The sequence below is a fragment of the Nomascus leucogenys genome, chromosome 14 (assembly GCF_006542625.1).
Source record: "Nomascus leucogenys isolate Asia chromosome 14, Asia_NLE_v1, whole genome shotgun sequence".
Lineage (NCBI taxonomy): Eukaryota > Metazoa > Chordata > Mammalia > Primates > Hylobatidae > Nomascus > Nomascus leucogenys.
The window spans coordinates 47,902,903-47,927,018 of record NC_044394.1 but is presented as its reverse complement, the minus strand read 5'-3'; the positions used below and the strand labels follow the sequence as shown (position 1 = coordinate 47,927,018).

Here is a 24,116-nt window from a genome sequence, read left to right as displayed (position 1 = left end):
ACGGGGTGGCCGGGCAGAGGCTGCAATCCCAGCACCCTGGGAGGCCAAGTGGGAGGCGGAGGCTGCAGCGAGCCAAGACCACGCCACCGCACTCCAGCCCGGGCAACACCGAGCACCGAGTGAGCGAGCCTCCGTCTGCAGTCCCAGCACCTCGGGAGGCCAAGGCGGGCAGACCACTGGAGGTCAGGAGCTGGAGACCAGGGTGGCCGACATGGCGAAACCGCGCCTCCAGCCAAAGGAGAAAAACGAGGGAGGGATGGTGGCGCGCGCCGGCAATCTCAGGCAGCCCGCAGGCCAGGGCAGGAGCATCATGGGAGCCGGAGGCAGGGAGTCTGCAGCGAGCCGAGTGTACTCCAGCCTGGGCCACAGAGGGAAGAAAAGAGAAAGAAAGAAAGGAAGGAAGGACGGACGGACGGACGGACGGACGGCAGGCAGGCAGGCAGGCAGGCAGGAAGGGCTCCATCTACTTTTTATGCATTCATATTGGTTTTTGTTTTGTTTTTAATCTCTTGATAATGGGGCTCAATTTTCAGATACACTTTTAAGTTATGTTTATGCCTTTTTTCTCAAATTGCTTCAGAAACAAAATAGTGTCTATTTTGATCTTCCTTATTCTCATAACACTTAAGGATATATTGGCATGTTCTGAGATTTTTATTCTTGTTTATTACAGTTAAATGATTATTTTTCTGTTTTGTGGCATATACTTCAAAAACAATATTTATTTTCTGCTTTTCTAACCTTATTTCCACAGATCCTTTGCATTGAGTATCTGCTTATCTTTCACAAGACAGCTTCCTCATTTGTGAGTCTTCGTATGAGTAATTTCAGTGGTCAGATTCTGTCTTCATGATAATTTTTTTCTCCTCAAGAAAGTGCGCATGAGTGATACGCTTCCTGAGTTCCTTTTCTGTAGACTTCATGTGAGACCACAGCTTCACATGCTCTAGAATTCTGTTATAACCATTATTGATGTATAAATGACATACAATAAACTGCATGCGTTTAAATTATGTAATTTAAAAAGTTTGGCATATTTATGTACCTGTGAAATTATTACTACAATCAAGATAATGGACATACGTATCATCCTTAAAAGTCTACTTGTGCCCCTTGGTAATCCTTTTATGCTCCTCATCTTTAGGTAACCACCAGTCTGCTTTCTGTCACTATCAGGAAGTTTACATTTTGAAACACGTTATATAAATGGAGTCATACAGAATGTACTTTTTTGAGGGTCTGGGTTGTTCCACTCAGCATAATTATTTTGAGATTAATCTGTGTTGTTTTGTGTATCAATAGCTTATTCTTTTTATTGCTGAGTAGTATTCCATTGTACGGCTATAACACAATTCATGTATCTGTTCACCTGGATACATGTAAGTTTGGGCTGGTGGAAATTTGGGCTGTTCCAATATTGAGCTATAACAAAGCTGCTACGAACATTTATGTACAAGCCATTCATTGTATGGACAAATGCTTTTGTTTCTCTTGGGCATATATCTAGGAGTGGAGTGATTTGGTCATATGGTAGGTGTATGTTTAACTTTGTAAGAAATTGGCTTCAAACTATACTACAAGGCTGTAGTAACCAAAACAGCATGGTACGGGTACCAAAACAGGTATGTAGACCAATGGAACAGAACAGAGGCCTCAGAAATAATGACATTTATGCAGCCAACAAACATAAGAAAAAAAGCTCATCATCACTGGTCATTAGAGAAATGCAAATCAAAACCACAATGAGATACCACCTCACACCAGTTAGAATGGCGATCATTAAAAAGTCAGGAAACGACAGATGCTGGAGAGGATGTGGAGAAATAGGAACGCTTTTACATAGCATGTGTCAGAATTTGCTTCCTTTTTAAGACTGGATCATATTCCCTTGTATGTATAAATCACATTTTGTTTATCTGTTCACATGTCAATGGGCATTTGGGTTGCTTCTACCCCTTAGCAGTTGTGAATAATACTGCTGTGAATGTGGGTTCATACAGTATCTTTTTGAGCCCCTGTTTTCAGTTCTTTCGGGTATATAAACAGAAGTGGGATTGCTGGTCGTATGGTAATTCTATGTTTAATTTTTTTGGGGAACCACAATACTATTATCCATAGTGGCTACACCATTTTAACATTCACACTAACAGTGCACAAAGGTTCCAGTTTCACCACATCCTTGCCAAAGATCCTTATTTTCTTTTAAAAATTTTAAATAGTAGTCATCCAAACAGGTATGAAGTGGTATCATTGTGGTTTTGATTTGCATTTCCCTAATGGTTAGTGATGTTGAGCATCTTTTTAAGTGCCTACTGGCCATTTGTGTATTTTCTTTGGAGAAATGTTTGAGTCCTTTGCCCACCTTTTAGTTTGGTGGTTTTTCTGTTACTGAGTTGCAGGAGTTCTTGATATATTCTAGATATTAATCTCATCAGATATTTGATTTATAAATATTTTCTCCCATTGCATGGGGAATATATGTAATTTTCATAATAAAAAGTTAAAGAAATTTTTCTTTACAGAAAATAGAAGAGCTCAACCAATACCAATTCATTTACCACCCAGACTCAACGGTTATTACCATTTTGCTGTATTTGCTTTATCCATACACCTCCCCCCCACACACAAATTATTTTGCCGAGACATCTCAAAGAGAATTAAGGACACCCTTACACTTTACCTAATACACACCTTGAAAAAATTAAGACAGTTTTCTACATCTGCCACATATTCTGCATAAACAGTCTCCAAACTCCAAAATACTATTTCAAAATAATTTATATTATTGGGAAAAAATATTGCTGTTTTTTCTCATTTTGGTGTAGCAGATAACCTCTTGGGGTAAGTTCACTGACGATATTCCTTATAGTGTTGGCATTTTCTCATCAGTAAGAACTTCCTTTTCTTCATCACCTGAACTACAGCTGTTGCCTCCAACTTCCTACTTTTTCTTATCTTCCTTATCTTTAAAACCTAAAGTAGACCGAACTTCTTCCCATGACTTCCTTACAAGGCAGAGCATTGTCTGGCCTCTGCTTAGCCCTCCAGTCTCATTTTCTCCTTCTCTCCCAGCTCCAGCAGAGAGACCTGCCATCTGTTTCTTGAGCATACCAACCTCTGCTCTCTATGAGGGCCTTCACATGTGCTGCTTTCTCTACCACCACCCATCCCACCGCCACACTGCTTTTTTTAATCCTTCAGGTTTTTATGTAAATATTTTCTCTTCAGACAGGCCTTCCTTCATGATGTATTTAAGTATGGCAACTATTTATTCCTGTTCACAGCACCTTTTCAATATTTTGATAATCCTATTTCAGTATATAAATATGTATTTTTTAATGACTATCTCCCTCACACACACCACCCACTGTACCTTGAGTTCCATGACAGTGGGAATCATTACCACCAGCACCTGGCAAGCAGTTAGTGAGCAGGGAACAGTCTGAGGCACAGCAGCCTCACAAAGTGATTGTCAAAGGGGCTGTTCTCAGGATGTGTCAGTTTGGCACACTTTTAAAAATCCATCGCATTACTTTCTGTTACTTCATGTGTGTTTACAATTTGATCTAGTCATTGTATGTGATTTGGAGACCAGGTTTAACCTTAAAATCCAAGTGGGTATAAAATGAATGTTGAAGCTAAAATAGAATATTTTGGATATTCCATATGTCTGTAGTACAAATATTTGGCTTCAGTTTTTTAATCATTATTTCATTCCTTTTACAGACTGAGACAACACTTGGACTCAGTTCATATCAGCAGAAAAGGTAAGTATATTTAGTAAGATAATTAACATATTTTCGGTTCCTTCTGGGAGATTCCTGTGGTTCTCCCCTCCTCTTTCCCCTTGCTCTTTTTGGTGAAGAAGGAATAGCAAATTGTAAATCACATTATATGATTATTTCTAAGTATTGTGTGTGGGAAACCAGGTTTAAGTTTGAATGTGCACGTCATGCAATTGTGTAGTGTGCCTCCCCTGTCGTGTACGAAGGGCTGTTACTCAGAGCTGAAACTCCCCTTGCTTTGTGAGAGGATCAGCTGTGTATCTCCTTAGTGGCTTCTCTTGTGGCTATCCCTGCTTTTGATGTACTGACCATTGCTGCCCTCAGTCACCAGGGGTCTGCCCGCAGGCCCCCAGAGAAGGATCTCAGACCTGCGAAACCCAGTCTTGTGACTCGGAGAGACCGCTTTTAAATACAGCTTCCCTATGATAACAGGGGGATGGTTTTACCTCAGGTGTTAAGGAAAATAGGTACATGCATGTGAATTTGGAGACACTTTTCCTGCCTCCTCACGACCAAATTATTTGGTCTTTTGGTACCGTCTCACATCTGTAAAGAGACATACTGTGCTGATTCTCTTTCCATATGTGGTGAAAGTCTGTTCTGGTGCCTAAAGGTGAATGAGAGCTTTCTTTGAGTTGGATAAAACAATCCCTCCAGCAGCTATTTTGTGTTCACTCCCAGCTCTTAATGATTGCTCCCTGGAGGACCATAGATGTAAAAGGAAGTTAGCTTAAAAAGTTCAGTGTAATGGTATAGTTGCTCTTCCTGTTTGCCAGAAACAACTAGTCAGGCACCAGTACCTGTTCTAGTGAGTGCCCTTTAGTAACAATTGAAAGGCTGGCAGTGGTGTCAATAGGGCTTTCAGGTAAGGAGCCCACATCATGGATTTAAGAACCCAGTTATTTTACAGTGTGTGTTTTTAGAAGTATGTTTTATTCTGTCAGTATATTTATTCCTTAAATGACAGCAAGGCAAATTTATCCTTAAAAATTATTAATATCCACCGAAAGCAGACACTTAGCTACCAAAGTGGCTATGGCAACAGAAGATGTCCCCACCCTTGCTGTCATCACTGCAGTTTCCATTCTGATGTAGCAGGAACAGGGAAGCATTTGTTCCTCCTAGGCCTTCATGTTTAAAGTACATCTATGAATGTCTCCAGACTAGCGAAATGCAGAGTGCATCAACAAAGAATTTTGTTTTGAGAGAGAAATATAAAATATTCAGACTAGTAGTAGGACGATGAAAACTTCTTACCTCATAAATAATGAAAATTCTTTAGTATTCACTATTGTTTCTCTTTTTACTCTTTCATCTCTGCAGTAACATGGCCCTTTTTCCCCATTGTTCTGTCATTCTCTCTAATGTTATATGCCCTATTGGGACCTGCCCTGTCTGTGAATCTTGCCCAAATATTTAACACTGGCATGGGTTGTCTCCAAACCACTGCATGTCTAGCCTGATTCCTCCTTGGCTGGACCATCTAAGAACCCTATAACTCTCTAACCACATCTAGAGCCAAAATAATGGTGAGAAAAACATATATGTTATCTTGTGATTCTTCCTTGATTGTTTATTCCAGCAATTAGGAAATTAGCTGTGGAATTAGACTGTACTACATTTATGAAGATGAGGATGTTCATTTGTGATCAAAATTTGGGCTTTAAGTATTTTCCTAGTATAATGAAGAATTGACATCAGTACATAATTATATTCTCATCTCATGCTCTACTTATCTATTATCTACTTCTGTCTAAAACTTAGTGGCATAAAATAGCCATTTTATGATGCTCTCAAACTCTGTCAGAAATTCAGGCAGGGGACAGCAAAGACAGCTTGTCTCTTCTCCATGATCTGGGGCCTCAGCTGGGGAGATTTCAGAGCTGGAAGTGACTTGATGGCTGGGAGCTGGAAGCATGTTCATTACTTGTTGATGCTAGTTTGCTAGCTGGGACCTCAGCTGAGCTCTCAACTAGAATGCCTATATGTAGGCCTCTTTGTGTGGCCTTCACATGGGCTAGTTTGGGCCTCCTCCTAGTATGATGGCTGGACTCCAAGAGTGAATGTCCCAGAGGAAACTAGTGAAAGCTGTATCACCTTAATCTGCCCTTGGAAGTCATAATATTACTTCTGCTGCCATATGCTATTAGTCAGCAAGTCACTTAGATTGGCCTAGGTTCAAGATAAGGGTGGGGAGAAAGAGCTCCCTACCTACTGACGGCAGGAATATTAGGTTTGTAGACACAATTTACAACTGTCACATTTTACATTTTGTGTGTGTGTGTGACCAGGATCATGAATTGGGTAAATATTTAATTCAAGTTAGTATGCAGATTGGGTATGGGACTGGGTTAGGCACTAAAACATGTCTTAGTGAGCCCAGGATGCTATAACAAAATACATAGACTGAGTGGCTTAAATAACAGACATTTATTTCTCACAGTTAAAGAGGCTCAGAAGTCTAGGATCAAGGTCTTGCAGACTTGGGCCTGGCAAACTGTTTTGATGATGATGAAAGACTGATAACCATATGGACTGCTAACATATACCTTAGGTGTCTTGATACCCCCTACAACTAAACCCTGAGAGGCTTACAGCATCTGTTTATAAGACCCTCTTCAAAAGCACTGCTTTCTTTTAGAGTAGATTGCATTTTGTCATTTCATCAACACATATGCTTTATAACCTCATCAGAAGTGGTGTCTCTAGTATCCTCCAGAGCTATTTGGATGTGTTTAACAGCCAGAGGATATTGGCAGATCTCATTTTCTACAGGCTTTGTGCTACAGAGGCTTATCCTGAGGAGGGCCGGTGGCAGCCAGGTGATGCCTGTTCCCCTACAGAGAATTTAATACATCAACTTTATGTGTTCCGCAATTTAAAGGAAGACATGAACATAATGAGGGAAAATGGACAATATAAAAAAGAAACAAATGAAGCCTCTAGAGTTGAAAAATATTGTTTCTGAAATGAGTATTTCACTGGATAGGATTAAGAACAACCTAGATATTGCAGAAGAAAAGCTTAGTGAGTTTGAAGACAGTGACAGCAGTAATTTAAACTGAAGCCCAGGGAGAAAAATGACTAAAAAACAAATAAACCCTTGGTGACCTCTGGTACAGTAGTAGCAAGCAGTCTAACACATGTCTAAGTGAGTTCCCAGGAATTGGGAGAGGGAGTAGCTGTCGAAGAACTTTAATAAACCTGAAGCAAGAGTAACTAACACAGAAAGTCACACCAAGCCAAATAATATTCAAGTTGTCAAAAATCAGTCATAAATAGAGAAACAGCCAGGGAAGAAAACTGAATATAGTAGCTGAAAAGATAGGAATGACTGCTGGTTGTTCATCAAGGACAAATGCAACCCCAAAACCAACGAAATGACATTTTTAAGTACCAAAAGAAAAAATTGCTAATCTAAAACACTACATCCAGCAGGAATATCCTTAAAAAAAAAATGATATTTTCAGGCAAAACTGAGAAAATTTGCAGTAGACTGGCACTTTTAAGAAATGTTATAGGCTAAAGGTAGTTAACCATTTGAGGTGCAAACACAGATCCTATGAAGAATAAAGACCACCAAAAAGGCAAAAAATGTGGAAAAATATAAAAAATGTTTTCTGGTTAAGAAAATGTTAATTTCTAACATTTTAAAAACAAAAATGATTGTTTATAACATGTATACATTGCATGTGTGATAACAGCACAAAGGACAGGAGGGTTGCATGGAAGAATTGAGTTGTAAGGTTCTTAGATGATATATAAAGTAGTATAGTATTATTTGAAGTTAAACTGTGGTAATATGAAATGAGCCGCACATGAAACATTAAAATCATTTAAAAAAAAAGAACTATAGCCAATAAACTAGTCACGAAGATTAAATGAAATACTAAATGAATACTCAGTTGATCTAAAAGAAGGCATAAACAGAACAAGAGGAATAAAAAGCAGATGGGAAAAATAGAAAACAAATGGTAATATGATAGACTTAAACCCAAACATATCAGAAACTATAGTAAATGAATAATTTCAACACCAATTGTCAGATTATGTTTAAAAAGCAAGACCCAAGCATATTTTGTCTACAAGAACTTTATTTTAACTTTGTATTTAATATTTTACCTTTTGTTTTGAAATAATTTTAGAGAAAAGATGGAAAAATAGTACAAATAATTCTTATATCTTCTTGACCCAAATTCCTCATTTGTTAATGTTTTTTCATATTTGCTTTATCACTGCTAATCTTGCTTTTTTAACTCTCTCCTTTTCCTTCCCTCCCCATAGTTACCGTTTTATACATACATGTACATGTATTTATAGTTTTTCTGAAGCATTTGAAAATCATTTGTAGACATGATGCTATTTTACTCCTAAATATTTCAGTGTATATTTCTTATAAACATGAACATTGTTTTAGAGATCATCATATACTCATCAAATTCAGGAAATTAAGACTGTCTCATACTGCTGTTTAATCTAGAGGCTTCATTGGAATTTTGTAAATTGTCCCATTAACGTCTTTTATTTTAAAAAATTTTGGGTCCAGGGTTCAGACCCTCGTATTTAATTTTCACTTCTCTTTAGTGTCTAATGTAGAACTATTGATATGTCTTTCTGACTCTCTTAGAACTTTGACATTTTTGAAGAGTAGATGCTATTTATTTTATAGAATAACCCAGATGGGCCCGGGCACGGTGGCTCACGGCCTGTAATCCTAGCACTTTGAGAAGCTGAGGTGGTGAATTGCCTGAGTTCGGGAGTTCGAGACCAGCCTGGGCAACATGGTGAAACCCCATCTCTACTAAAATACAAAATGCGCCTGTAATCCCAGCTACTCAGGAGGCTATGACAGGAGAATTGCTTGAACCCGGGAGGCGGAGGTTGCAGTGAGCTGAGATTGCGCCATTGCACTCCAGCCTGGGCAAGACTCCGTCTCAAAATAAGTAAACAAATAAACAAAATAAATAAACCCAGCTAGAGTTTTCTGATATTTACTCATTATTTGATTCAGAATTTGCATTTTTGGTGGAATATTACTGAAGTTTGTGTCTCTCCCAGTGCATCCTATCAGGAAGCACTTGGTGTCTCTTTGTTCCATTTTTCTCTTGTAATTCATAAGTGTCTTGCAGAGAAGTACTTTGAGACTATGCAAGTACTGTGTTTTACATGAAACTCTGACTAGTTTTAGAATCTATTGATGATTCTTGCCTGGAACAGTTATTGCACTGGCTGGGTTTTTAAAAAATTCTATCACACTTAATCTGTATTTCTTAGTTGACATTCTGATTGAAGTTAAGATTGAGGTCACAGTTCATTTTTATCCAAGTATTTCACCATCGTATGCACTGTCATAAAAAAATCACACGTGCTTAGTTAGGTCTATTCTGTGTCATTTACGTGTCCCCAGCAATCATTGAGCACTTCTTACTTTCTGATACGTTAGGATGTTCCAGGCTTGTTTTGTAATTTTCTTGCCACAGCCCTGGAACAACCTATTTCTTGAAAGATTCCTGCTTCATTTTAGTAGAAGATAATATTGAAAAATTAATCGTTATGTGCCATGTGTACTCATTGCTACTGTGATGTATTAGGGTTCTCTTAGAGGGGCAGAACTATTAGGATAAATATATAAAGGGGAGTTTATTAAGTATTAATTTACACGATCACAAGGTCCCACAATAGGCTGTCTGCAAGCTGAGGAGCAAGGAGAGCCAGTCTGAGTCCCAAGCTGAAGAACTTGGAGTCCAGCGTTCAAGGGCGAGAACCATCCAGCACAGGAGAAAGATGTAGGCTTGGAGGCTAGGCCCGTCTCTCTCTTCATGTTTTCCTGCCTGCTTTATATTTACTGGAAGCTGATTAGATTGTGCCCACCAGATTAAGGGTGGATCTGCCTTCCCCAGCCCACTGACTCAGATGTTAATCTCTTTTTGGCAACACCCACACAGACACACCCAGGATTAATACTTTGTATCATATCCTTCAATCTAATCAAGTTGACACTCAGTATTAACGATCACAAGTGGTGTCATTACTAGTGAGGTGTCATTATCTCTAGACTCCCTTAGCAAAAGGAAGAAAATGTTTATGTTTACATGTATAAATATATACAGTATACACAAACATATTCCTATTCTTGTATCTGTGTATATTAAAAACCGTGAGTTACTGATGCCTCCAATTTTGATACAAAACCAGTGTTCTGTCTATTCTGTTTCTGTCCATTCTCCAACAATGAGAAATCTGGCTCCAGTTATCTGTCTACAGTAAGTGTATTGATTTGTTCAGTCCTAGAATACAGATAAATTAGTTTCAAAATTGTTAACTGATACGGCCATAAAAAAAATGAGTATGGTGTCTGTTTAGAGTTCATGTTTTTTCTTTAGTCTGAGTGTATATTGTCAAAATACTGTATTCTAAATTTACATGGGTTATAATGTTCTTCATCGTTCTCTTCATCCTTCTCCCACCCCCACATCCATCTGTGTTGTACATTTGAAATGAAGTTTAGTTTATTTGTTTCTATCTGTATTCCATTTAGGATTTTTACTCTACTTTTTAAATTTTTTTTTATTATTACATAATTGTACATATTGATGGGGTACATGTGATAGTTTGATACATGTATAGACTGTGTAATGATCAAATCAGGGTGTTTAGGATATGCATCACCTTGAACATTTGTCATTTCTTTGTGTTAGGAACATTTCCAATCTTCTTTTCTAGTGACTTTGAAATATACAATGTATGGTTGCTAACTATAGTCACTCTGCCCTGCTGTTAAAAACTAGGGCTTATTCCTTCTGTCTATTAATAACTGTATACTTGAGCCCATTAGCCTACCTCTCTTCATCCTCCCTTGACTGTCATTCTACTCTTTACCTTCACAAGATAAACTTTTTTAGCTCCCTTCTATAAGTGAGAACATGCAATATTTGCTTTTCAGTGCCTTGCCTATTTCACTTAACATAAACTCCAGTTCCATCTATGTTGTTGAAAATAACAGGATTTTATTCTTTTTTATGGCTGAATAATATTCCATTGTGTTTAATATATACCAGTTTTCTTTGTTCATCCATTGATGGACACTTAAGTTGATTTCACATCTTTGCTACTGTGAATAGTGCTACGGTAAACATGGGGTTGCAGGTGTATCTTTGAAATACTGATTTCTTTCCCTTTGGATAAATAGCCAGTAGTGGAACTGCTGGGTCAACTCCTATCTCTCACCATATACAAAAATCAACTCAAAATGGATTAAAGACTTATATCTAAGACCCGAAACTATAAAACTACTTGAAGAAAACATAGAGGAAATGTTCCAAGACATTGATATAGGCTAAGATTTTATGGCTAAGATCTCAAAAGCATAAGCAACAAAAATATCCCCATTTAAAAAATTTACTTTTGTGCCATTATTTTTTTACCCACTGTCCTATATATGAGCATTTCATTTGTTTCCCGTATTTTGCACTTGCAAACAGTGCTTCAAAGAATAATCTCTTGTGTATGTATTTTTGTATTTTTGAAGGTTATATTCAGGGTAAATTCCTACAACTTGAATTGCTCGATCAAAAGATAAGCATAGCTGTAATTTGTATCGTTGAACGTATATGTTTAGAAATGACTAACGGTTATATAAAAAAATGCTCAGCATCACCAGTCATCAGGAATGCAAATCAAAACAAAGATGCGTTATCATCTCACACCTGTTAGGCTGTCATCAAAAAGACAAAAGATAACAAATATTGACCAAGAATGTAGAAAAGGGAACCCTGGTTCACTGTTGTTGGGAATGTAAATTAGTATAACTATTATGGAAAACAGTGTGACTTAACTTGCTAAAAAAAAGTTAAAAATAGAACTGCTGTGTGATCCAGAAAATTCATAACTAGGTATATATACAAGAAAAATGAAATAATTATGTCAAAGAGATAGCTGCATTCTCATGTTCATTGAAGCATTATTCACAATAGCCAAGACAGGGAGGAATCAACCTAAGTGTTCATCAGTGGACACATGGATAATGAAAATGTGGGGGTGTATGTGTGTGTGTCTTTGTGGATTCTTAATAGTATTCCACACATATGTAGTGGAATACTGTTAAGCCTTAAAAAATAAGGAAATCCTGTCATTTATGACAACATGGATGAACTTGGAGGACGTTATGTTAAATGTGATAGGCCAAGAACAGAAAGATGAATAATGCATGATCTCACTTAAATGGAGAATATAGAAGCAGAGAGTAGAATGGTGGTTACCAGAGCTTGAGGGTGGGGACCAGGGAGATTTGAGAGATGTTAGTCAAAAGACACAAAATTTCAGTTAGAAGGTATAAGTTCAGCTTAGCAGTTTTTGGACTTTATGATGGTGCCAAAGCACAATATATGTTCAGTAGAAACAGTATTTCACATTTTGAATTTTGATCTTTCCTGGGCTAGCTGTACAATACTCTCTTGCAGCTTTCAGTCAGCCACACAATCCAGAGAGTAAACGACTGATACTCTACCTGTACCATGTTACTAGATGACTTTGCCCAACTGTAGTCTAATGTAAGTGTTCTGAGCATGTTTAAGGGGAGACGAGGCTACCTTAAAAGTAAGTTGGTGTATTAAATACATTTTTGACTTGTGATTTTCAACTTATGATGGATTTATTGGGATGTCACCTCATCATAAGTCAAGAAGCATCTGTATTGTATACTTGAAAATTGCTGAGAGAATAGATTTTGTGTTCTTACTATAAAAAATGATAACTATGTGAGGTAATGCATGTATTAGTTCAATGTAGCCATTCTACAATGTGTACATATTTTAAAATATGTTGTACGTCATAAATATATACAGTTTTCACTTGTCAAATAGGGAAAGGGATAGATATAAAGTTTATGTTTAGGATAAACTCCTGGAAGTGGGGTTGGTGAGTCAAAAGTAAATACATTGTTTCATTAAGCATTGCCAGATTCTCCTTCAAGGTCTGTGCTACCTTGCATTCCCTCATTGGTGAAAAAGAGTGCCTGTTTCCCACATCCCTTCCAACAGAATGTGTTATATTTTTAATTTTTGCTGATCTGATAGGTCAGAAATTTTATCACAGTGTAGTTTTAGTTTGTCTTTAATTATGAGTAAGGTTAACCATCTCCTGGTATTTAAGAGCCATGCTTATATTTGTCTTTTGATGTTGTCTGTTCATGTCTGTTCTACCCATTTTTCTATAATGCTTTTAATTTTTTCTGATTCAGTTAAGAGTTCTTTATATATTGGAGATATTAGTCCTATTTTGCAAGTATCTTCTCCTGTTCATCAGTAGTCTTGATTTTGAAGAAATGCACTTCTTCATAAGTATGCAAGTAGGTTAAATGTAAAAAGACCTAGGAAAACAAGTAAACACTAATCTTTAAAATGCTGGGGTGGTTATGTTACTCTCAGACAAAGTAGACTTTAGGACAGGGAATATTATCAGAGATAAAGAAGGACATTTTACAATTATGAAAGAGACAGTCCCCCAGGTAGATACAACAATCCCAGATTCTAATATTGGAGCTTTAAAGTACATGAAGAAAAAAAATGAATAAAACTAAGAGAAGATTTCAACATTCATCTGTTAATAACTGATAAAATAGATGGAAAGTCAGTAAGGGTGTGGATTTGAAGAATGCTATTAAGTAACTTGACCTAATAGGTATTTATTAAATACTACATCCACCAAGAGCAGATTATATAGATTATACTCTCCGATTATAGCAAAATTAAATTAGAAATTAGTAACAATGAAAATCCAGATATTTTATAATTAGAAATTAAACCAGAAGCTTTTCAATACTCATGGGTCAGGAAAGAAAACATAAAGGATATTAGAAAATGCTTTGAAAACAAAAGTATAACGTATCTTAGTCTGCTTGGGCTAGACTGCCATAATAAAATACCATAAACTGGGTGGCTTAAACAATAGACATTTATTTTCTCACAGTTTGAAATCTGGAAGTCTGAAATCAGGTGTCAGCATAGTCAGTTTACACTGAGACCTATTTTCCTAGCTTGTAGGTGGCAGCCATTCCACTGTGTAACTCACATGCCCTCTTTGTGCACATGTGTGCATGGGGGCTGTCTGGTGTCTCTTTTTGTAATTATACTAATCCCATTATATTAGGGCCCCCACCATTATAACCTCATTTAACCTTAATTGCCTGCTTATAGACCCTGTCTCCACATAATAGTCATAGTGGGGATTAGGGTTTCAATATATGAATTTGGGAGGTAGCGGGTGGGGTGGGGAGAATTCAGTTCACAGAACAACATACCAAGTTTTCTGGAATTTAGCCAAAGCAGTATTTAAATAGACATTTATAGCTTTAAAAGTTTATATCAAATAGAAGAAAAATTTTTAAATGAACAATTTACATTTCCAGTTTAAGACATAGAGCATCAACTTTAAGTAGAAGAAAATAAAGGATGTACTAGAAATTAATTAAATAGAAAGTGGAAAAAACATCAATGTAAACAAAAACTGATTCTTTGAATGTAGCTAGATTGATTAAGAAAATAAGGCAGACAAAAAAATCAGTAATGAAATAGGGGATATCACTACAGATCTTATAAACATTCAAAGAATAAGAAATTATGAATCCCTTCATTCTCAAATTCAGCAATTCAGATGAAGTGGTCAAATACTTGAAAGATACAAATTATTAAAACTAACCAAGAGAGAATTAGAAAATGAGTTTTTAAATGTCTGTTGAAGACATGGAATTTACAGTTTTAAACCTTTCCACAAAGAAAACTGCAGGCTCATATGACTAAACTGGTAAATTCGATCAGACACCTAGTGAAAAATTACTAGTCTTACATAAATGCTTTTAGAAAAGAGAGGAATAGAATGTCCTTCCTTACACGTTTTATGAGGTGATTATTGCAGGCATTAAAGAAAGCTAGAAGCTACATCTCTTCAAACATATATTCAGAAATCTCTAACAGAATATTAGCAAATCAAATCCAGAAACGTGATAACAAGGTAATGCATCATGACCAAAAGGGGTTTATCCTAGGAATGCAAGATTAGTATTTGAAAACAATATAATTTTTCTTGTTAACAAAATTTTCAAAACCTTTGTAATTATTTGAATAGATGTAGAAAAAGCCTGTGACAACATTCAGCATCTGTTCAGCACCTTAAGAATAGAAAAGAATGTCTTTAACCTGATAAAGAGTATCTATGGAAAAGTAACAGTTAACATGCTATTAATGGTAAAAGATTGAATGCTTTCTTTCTAAGATTGGGAAAGTGGCAAGGATGTCCACTTTCATCACTTACATTAAACATTGTACTGGATGTGGTAGTCATTACATTAAGACAAGAAACAGAAATAAGAGCCATCAGATTGGAAAGGAAAAACAAAAAGGATTTTGTCTACAAAGCATGTGATTGTGTGCATAGAAAGTCCTAAGGAATATACCAAAAAGTAATACAGTCAATAATCAGAAGTAACTGATTTCTTCATAACAAGTACAAAAATAAAATGTTGTAGAAAAATGTCATTTACAATGGCATAAATCATTGCATACTTTGGGATAGATTTAACAAAAAAATGTTGAGACCTGTACACTGAAAACTGTAATATAATAGAGTAATTAAAGAACTCCTAGATAGATTGAGAAAGATTCCGCATTCATGGATTGGAAGACTGTGAAGATAATAATTCTCCCCAGATCAGTTTTAGTTTAAGCAATTCCAATAGAAATTTCAACAGACAATTTTTTTTTTTTAGAGATCAGTAAGCTGCGTTTCAAGATTAGATGGAAAATGTTAAGCATCTAGAATAGACCAAACAAGTTTCAAAAAGAATAAACAAATCAGAAGATTTAAACTACATGTTTTGAAGATAAAGTTTAAAACTTCTTGTCCAAATGTGCCAAGGTAATTCAATGGCACAAGAATGCTCTTTTTCAGCAGGGGTTACAATCCTAGTCTCTGATGAAACAGACTTGAAACCAGCGAAGATCAAAAGAGACAAAGAAGGGCATTACATAATGGTAAAGGGATCAGTGCAACAAGAAGAGCTAACTATCCTAAATATATATGCACCCAATACAGGAGCACCCAGATTCATAAAGCAAGTTCTTAGAGACCTACAAAGAGACTTAGACTCCCACATAATAATAGTGGGAGACTTTAACACCCACTGCCAATATTAGACAGATCAACGAGACAGAAAATTAACAAGGATATTCAGGACTTGAACTCAGCTCTGGACCAAGCAAACCTAATAGACATCTGCAGAACTCTCCACCCCAAATCAACAGAATATACATTCTTCTCAGCACCACATCACACTTATTCTAAAATTGACCACATAATTGGAAGTAAAACACTCCTCAGCAATTGAAAAAGAACGGAAATCATAACAAACAGTTTCTCAGACCACAGTGCAATCAAATTAGAACTCAGGATTAAGAAACTCACTCAAAACCACACAACTACATGGAAACTGAACAATCAGCTCCTGAATGACTACTGGGTAAATAACGAAATGAAGGCAGAAATAAAGATGTTCCTTGAAACCAATGAGAACAAAGACAGAACGTACCAGAATCTCCGGGACACATTTAAAGCAATGTGCAGAGGGAAATTTATAGCACTAAATGCTCACAAGAGAAAGCAGGAAAGATCTAAAATCGACACCATAACATCAAAATTAAAAGAACTAGAGAAGCAAAAGCAAACAAATTCAAAATCTAGCAGAAGATAAGAAATAACCAAGATCAGAGCAGAACTGAAGGAGATAGAGACACAAAACACCCTTCAAAAAATCAGTGAATCCAGGAGCTGTGTTTTTGAAAAGATCGACAAAATAGATCACTAGCCAGACTAATAAAGAAGAAAAGCGAGAAGAATCAAATCAATGCAATAAAAAAATGATAAAGGGGATATCACCACTTATCCGACAGAAATACAAACTACCATCAGAGAATACTATAAACACCTCTACGCAAATAAACTTAGAAAATCTAGAAGAAATGGATAAATTCCTGGACACATACACCCTCCCAAGTCTAAATCAGGAAGGAGTCGAATCCCTGAATAGACCAATAACAAGTTCTGAAATTGAGGCAGTAATTAATAGCCTACCAACTAAAAAAAGTCCAGGACCAGACAGATTCACAGCCAAATTCAACCAGAGGTACAAACAGGAGCTGGTACCATTCCTTCTGAAACTATTCCAATCAATAGAAAAAGAGAGAATCCTCCTTAACTCATTTTATGAGGCCAGCATCATCCTGATCCAAAACCTGGCAGAGACACAACAAAAAAAGAAAATTTCAGGCAAATATCCCTGATCAACATCGATGCAAGAAGCCTCAATAAAATACTGACAAACCAAATCCAGCACCACACCAAAAGGCTTATCTACCACGATCAAGTCGGCTTCATCCTTAGGATGCAAGGCTGGTTCAACATATGCAAATCAATAAACGTAATCCATCACATAAACAGAACCAATGACAAAAACCACATGACTGTATCAATAGATGCAGAAAAGGCCTTCGACAAAATTCAAGACCCCTTCATGCTAAAAACTGTCAGTAAACTAGGTATTGATGGAACATATCTCAAACTAATAAGAGCTATTTGACAAACCCACAGCCAATATCATGCTGAATGGGCAAAAACTGGAAGCATTCCCTTTGAAAACTGACACAAGACAAGGATGCCTTGTCTAACCACCCCTATTCAACATAGTATTGGAAGTTCTGGCCAGGACAATCAGGCAAGAGAAAGAAATAAAGAGTATTCAGATAGGAAAGGAGGAAGTCAAGTTGTCTCTGTTTGCAGATGACATGATGGTATATACCCCATCATCTCAGCCCAAAATCTCCTTAAGCTGATAAGCAACTTCAGCAAAGTCTCAGGATACTTCAATGTGCAAAAATCACAAGCGTTCCTATATGCTAATAACAGAGAGCCAAATCATGAGTAACTCCCATTCACAATTGCTACAAAGAGAACAAAATACCTAGGAATCCAACTTACAAGGGATATGAAGGACCTCTTCAAGGAGAACTACAAACCACTGCTCAAGGAAATAAGAGAGGACACAAACAAATGGAAAAACATTCCATGCTCATGGATAGGAATAATCAATATCGTGAAAATGGCCATGCTGCCCAAAGTAATTTATAGATTCAATGCTGTCCCCATCAAGCTACTATTGACTTTGTTCACAGAATTGAAAAAAACTGCTTTAAACTTCATATGGAACCAAAAAAGAACCCACATAGCCAAGACAACTCTAAACAAAAAGAACAAGGCTGGAGGCATCATGCTACCTGACTTCAAATTATGCTACAAGACTTCAGTAACCAAAACAGCATGGTACTGATACCAAAACAGATACATAAACCAATGGAACAGAAGTGAGGCCTCAGAAATAACACCACACATCTACAATCATCTCATCTTTTGATAAACCTGACAAAAACAAGCAATGGAGAAAAGGATTCCCTATTTAATAATGATGTTGGGAAAACTGGCCAGCCATATGTAGAAAACTGAAACTGGACCCTTTCGTTATATCTTATTCAAAAATTAACTTGAGATGGATTAAAGACTTAAACGTAAGACCTGAAACCATAAAAATCCTAGAAGAAAACCTAGGCAATACCATTCAGGACATAGGCATTGGCAAAGACTTCATGTCTGAAACACCAAAAGCAATGGCAACAAAAGCCAAAATTGACACATGGGATCTAATTAAACTAAAGAGCTTCTGCACAGCAAAAGGAACTATCATCAGAGTGAACAGGCAGCCTACAGAATGGGAGAAAATTTATGCAATCTATCTGACAAAGGGCTAATATCCAGAATCTACAAAGAAATTTACAAGAAAAAAAACCCCATCAAAAAGTGGGTGAAGGATATGAATAGACACTTCTCAAAAGAAGACATTTATGCAACCAACAAACATATGAAAAAAAGCTCATCATCACTGGTTATTAGGGAAATGCAAATCAAAACTACAATGAGATACATCTCACGCCAGTTAGAATGGCGATCATTAAAAAGTCAGGAAACGACAGATGCTGGACAGGATGTGGAGAAATAGGAACGCTTTTACGCTGTTGGTGGGAGTGTAAGTTAGTTCAACCATTGTGGAAGACAGTGTGGTGATTACTCAGGGACCTAGAACTAGAAATACCCTTTGACCCAGCAATCCCATTACTGGGTATATACCCAAAGGACTATAAATCATTGTACTATAAAGACACATGCATGCATGTGTTTATTGCAGCACTATTCACTATAGCAAAGACTTGGAACCAACCCAAATGTCCATCAATGATAGAGTGGATAAAGAAAATGTGGCACATATACACCATGGAATACTATGCAGCCATAAAAAAGGATGAGTTCATGCCCTTTGCAGGGACATGGATGAAGCTGGAAACCATCATTCTCAGCAAACTAACACAAGAACAGAAAACCAAACACTTCATGTTCTCACTCATAAGTGGGAGTTGAACAATGAGAACACATGGACACAGGGAGGGGAACATCACACGCTGGGGCCTGTCGGGGGTTTGGCAGCTAGGGGAGGGATAGCATTAGGAGAAGTACATAATATAGGTGATGGGTTGATGGGTGCAGCAAACCACCATGGCACATGTATACCTGTGTAACAAAACTGCACGTTCTGCACATGTACCCCAGAACTTAAAGTATATTAAAAAAAGTGTTTTTCAACAAATGATACTAGGCCTACTGGATATTTACAGAGAAAGAAAAAGTGAACTTTAATCTTTAACTCACACCATCGCCACAATTAACTTAAAACGGGCAATAATAGGCTCATATCTAAAAGTTAAAGGTGTGAAACTTTTAGGATAAAACCAAGCTTTTCATAGAAATATTTGCAAACTGGACAAAGTTTTAAAATACCAAAACCCATAACATAAAAGAAAAAATGAGGCCGGGCACAGTGGCTCACGCCTATAATTCTAACACTTTGGGAGGCTACAGTGAGAGGATCACTTGAGACTAGGAGTTTGAAACTAGCCTGGGGAACATAGTGAGACCCTGTATCTACAAAAAGTAATAATAAATTAGCTAGTTGTGGTGGTGTGTGTCTGTAGTCCCAGCTGCTTGAGAGGATGAGGTGAGAGGGTGGCTTGAGCCCAGGAGGTCAAGGCTGCAGTGACCCATGATTGGACCATTAACTGCACTCCAGCATGGGCGACAGAGTGAGACTCTATCTCAAAAAAAGAAAAAGTGATCATCATTTCGACCTCATCAGAATTAAAAACTTAGGCTCTTCAAAAGACACCATTAATAAAAGGAAAAGGTAAAGCAGGACCAGGGTAAAAATATTTGCAGCAGATAACAGAGAACTCTTACAACTGAATAATAAGACAGACATCCCAGCTAAAAAACTTTCCACAGACATTTACAAAAGAAGATACCTAATTGTACACCAAGTAAATGGAAAGATGGTCAACATTATTCATCATTAGGGAAGTACAAATTAAAACTAAAAATGTGTTTATGGGAGAATATATATCATATAGGAGATATCCTATTCATTTCTTTTAAATCACTGTTTGTTTAGCTGGCTCTTTAATAAAAATCATATTTGAAATCAATTTAAACTGCTGGTGACTTTGGTAGTTTTACTAGTTTAAGGCACTTCCTTCCCCACCTCTTACTTGTGGCTGTAATGTTTGTGGATCAAGATGCAAAATAGTGGCTCCTAAATGTGAGGGTGCTTAAAAATGCAGGTTTCTGGGGTCCATTCTGCTTACAAGGAATTAAAATCTGCGTTTCCACAAGCATTGTAGGTGTTTATGATGCAGGTACATCACAAACAATTGTTTTAAAAATGCTGGGCCAAAGAGTATCTTTTGTTTAGGTAGTAGTTGATCCTAGGAAAACATTATAAACTCCCAGAGACCCAAGAAGCCCATATGTTTGATTTGGGAGTTTCCTGCTCAACTTTGACCTGACAGTTCAACAAGCAGTATGACCATTTCCCACAAGATTTCTTGTATCTCTTCAGTTTTTTCCTAGCTTGAAATCAGAAAATAGTCTTCATTCATCTCCATATAAATAAGATTTTAGTGAAAATTTATAAAACCAATTGTATTGATACTTCAGAACGTGTATAATCATTGCAGAAAGCATAAAATAATGCAATATACTATCATAATCTCTCAGATTTTGTTGCTTTGAAATTGTCAAAGGGTGAGCCCAGCACACTGGCATGCTGCATCTGTAGTCCCAGCTACTCAGGAAGTTCTAACACAGGAGTTTGAGACCAGCTTGGGCAACATAACGAGACCTCTGTCTCTCAAAAATAGTAATAATAATAATTTTTAAAATCAGAGAAAAAACTGCAATGACATTAGCAAAGGCTACCATTCTTTATATTGCATCTTCCCCAGTTTGTTTTTCAAGATTATATATTTGCAGACATTTGCTTTCTGTTAATAAAGCACTAAACAGTGCCATGCATTTTCTAAATAAACGTGGATAGCAACCATTTGAATCAGCTGTGGAGACATGACAGTTGTGTTACTGCATTTTTGGTTTGGTTAACATAGGATTGTACCTGTGTCAGCTTGTATTGTACTCACTCGGATATTAAACTGTTCCTTAGATATAGATCTGGTATTGTTTTGAAAATATGCTTTCATTTATGAGGGAATCATATTTGATGTACTGTTTCCTCTATATCATTCTGTGAGCAGTTTGTAAATATCACAGTAACAGTTGCTGGACATCACATCTTTGAAGAATTTTACAGGAGATCTTAGCACAAGACATAAAAAATAAAACTTATCTAAGGATTTGAACAGAAGAATCAAATTGTTACTTGCAGATGATTTGTCTACAGTGATCATCCAAGATAGTGCTCATTTTGGCAGCACATATAGCAACAGTGGAAAATCATGAGAGAATCTAGACAAACTGTTGGAATTAAACTCACCAAGGTGACTAGGTATAAGATCAGTATGTGAAAATCAGTAAGTTTTTAATATGAACAGTATCCATGTATAGTTACTTTATGACATCTCCATCTAGATAAGACATCTGGATTTAAATGTCTAAAACAATGCTTTTGAAAATCTACCTCTTCCCACTTCCAACCCACTCCTCCCATGTCATGACTGTGTATCCAGTGAAAATCTTAGCATGAGTTACCTTTGATCCCTCAAAATCAATCCATCAGCACAGCCTGTTTTCTCAAGCTTCCAAATATATTCAGAAACCAGCCACTGCTCGCTACTCTCCCTTGCAGCCACCCTAGATTGTAGCTGCCTTCACCAGTTGCCTGGAGCACCCCAGGACTTCCCTGCTTCCTACTGTTGGGCTCCTACAGGAACTTCCTTGGTTCTTAACAAAGTAGCCAGAATTAACCTTTTGATATGTGTCAGATTATGCTACTCCTTGCTCAAAACTGTAGTTTGTTACACTTTGAATAATCTATACTCCTACAAGGAGACCTGGCTCTTGTACCTCTGAGCTCAGCTCCTACCTCCTACTCCTCCCTCACTGCACAGTGGTCACTTCAGCCTCCTTGTTCAACTTGCCAAATACATTCCTCCTTTCTTCCCCTAGATCTCTGTCGTTCAGGTCTTGGCACCAGTGTCCCTCAGAGAGGCATTTTCAGTTCTAACCACAGCCCCGCTGTGTTTGATTTTTCTTTATACACACATTTTCACCTAATACATTCAACTTTTGTTCCCCCGACTAGGATGTTAGTGCCATGAGAGCAGGCACTTTTCTTTATTCCCCACTGTAGCCCCAGCCAATAGACAGTACCTGGCACATAGTACACATTCATAAATTTGTATTGAGTGGATGGGGTATATACTTTTTTACCCCACCTGGCCACTTTAGACATTTCCATTTGTAATTTGCAGAACAGCCTCTTGGCTCTGTGAGAGAAAAACACTGTATCTTAATCTCCTTTTTCTCCAACATCTAAACAGTCCATGGAATTAATATAGGAATTATATATTATATACAGGAATATATATTACATTATAGGGATATATATTATATATAGGAATATAATATTATATAGGAATTAATGACTTATACAGTTATGCCTTATACTTTATTTTTCCTTGATTTAAGATTTATGTAAATTTGAGTTTCATACTAATGAAACTGATGAGCTGAGGAGCATCTCTTGTTTTAAAGGAGCCAAAGAGTGTTGTTGTTATATCACGTCTAAGAAACAGACAGGGCAGAAAACAAGAAGGAATAGATGCCGGCACTGTGTTGCAAGGAATTGTGCCTTCATATCCCGGTGTCTTTAGTTTCGTGCTTTAGTAAAATATAGTCTTACATTTGGTGCTTGCTTTCTTTTTTTGTTTGTCCTCTTTTCTGTTCAACATATGCAGAGGGGTTCTCAAGCTACACAAAAGAATGTTCTAAATTGGTAGGGCTAAAAACATGTTTGGATTTTATTACCTTCAGCTAAATTATTCCACTACTCAGATTATTTAATCTTTATAGAATTGAATTAAAGCCAAATTTCCTCCATATTATGAATGTCCTTGTCTGTTTCTAATTGTTTCGTATATCTCCTAAATCCTAGATATTTCCTCTGACTCCTGAATCCTGAATGAAATTACTATATCATTTCAAAGCTTATGTTACTATGAATTTCAGTGATGATGGAAATAAAGTAGTCTCACAAAATGGGTTTTGCTCTGACATCATTTCCTAGAACAAAAACATCAAAATCTACTATTTTGAAACTTAGTGGCTGACTGAATTTCTGACTTTCTCAGTATATAAACACTTTAGGCATGTGAACCACCACCACTACCCCCCTACCCCACCAAAGGTCATTTATGTTTTATATCAGTGTTAGGCCCTGATGATGTCTGAGGTTTGCTATTCAGAAATCTGTTTCATTGAGGAGTTCTGGTATTAGGTGGGTTAGTTAGAAGATGCTACTGAAATATTGAGGCCAGGACATCAGAGATCAGTTCTAGTGTATTCCAAACTCTCAGATGAAATAGATATTTCAATTCTTGGAAATTTCTATCCCAAATTCATTTTTGTTTAGTCCTTTGCCACTCTAGTTACAATATGATCATGATTTTTGTCTTCATATATTGTCTGCTAAATGTATGTGGTTGTATTAACTCTTTATTCATCATACATGTATCAGAAAATCCAAGCCACCTATTAAGTATATTGTTACCAATTATACCAACCAAATAAATTTCAACATTCAGTCTGCCTGAGCATTTTCTATTTTCATATACCTTTGAAGAAGAAAAGTACTCCCACTTTTTCATTTTCTAAAACTCAATCTTTATTGGT

The 24,116-nt window shown here is 36.8% G+C and overlaps 1 protein-coding gene across 3 annotated transcripts in view; it reads left to right on the top strand.

Annotated features, from left to right (window-relative positions):
* Window positions 1-24,116, top strand: part of TMEM131 (transmembrane protein 131) — a 249,944-nt gene that overhangs the window by 93,430 nt on the left and 132,398 nt on the right. For all 3 annotated transcript variants that reach the window (XM_030827215.1, XM_030827214.1, XM_030827213.1), the window contains exon 3: window positions 3,727-3,767. In XM_030827215.1, coding sequence (XP_030683075.1) covers window positions 3,727-3,767 — 41 coding nt within the window. The remainder of the gene's footprint in view (window positions 1-3,726; window positions 3,768-24,116) is intronic.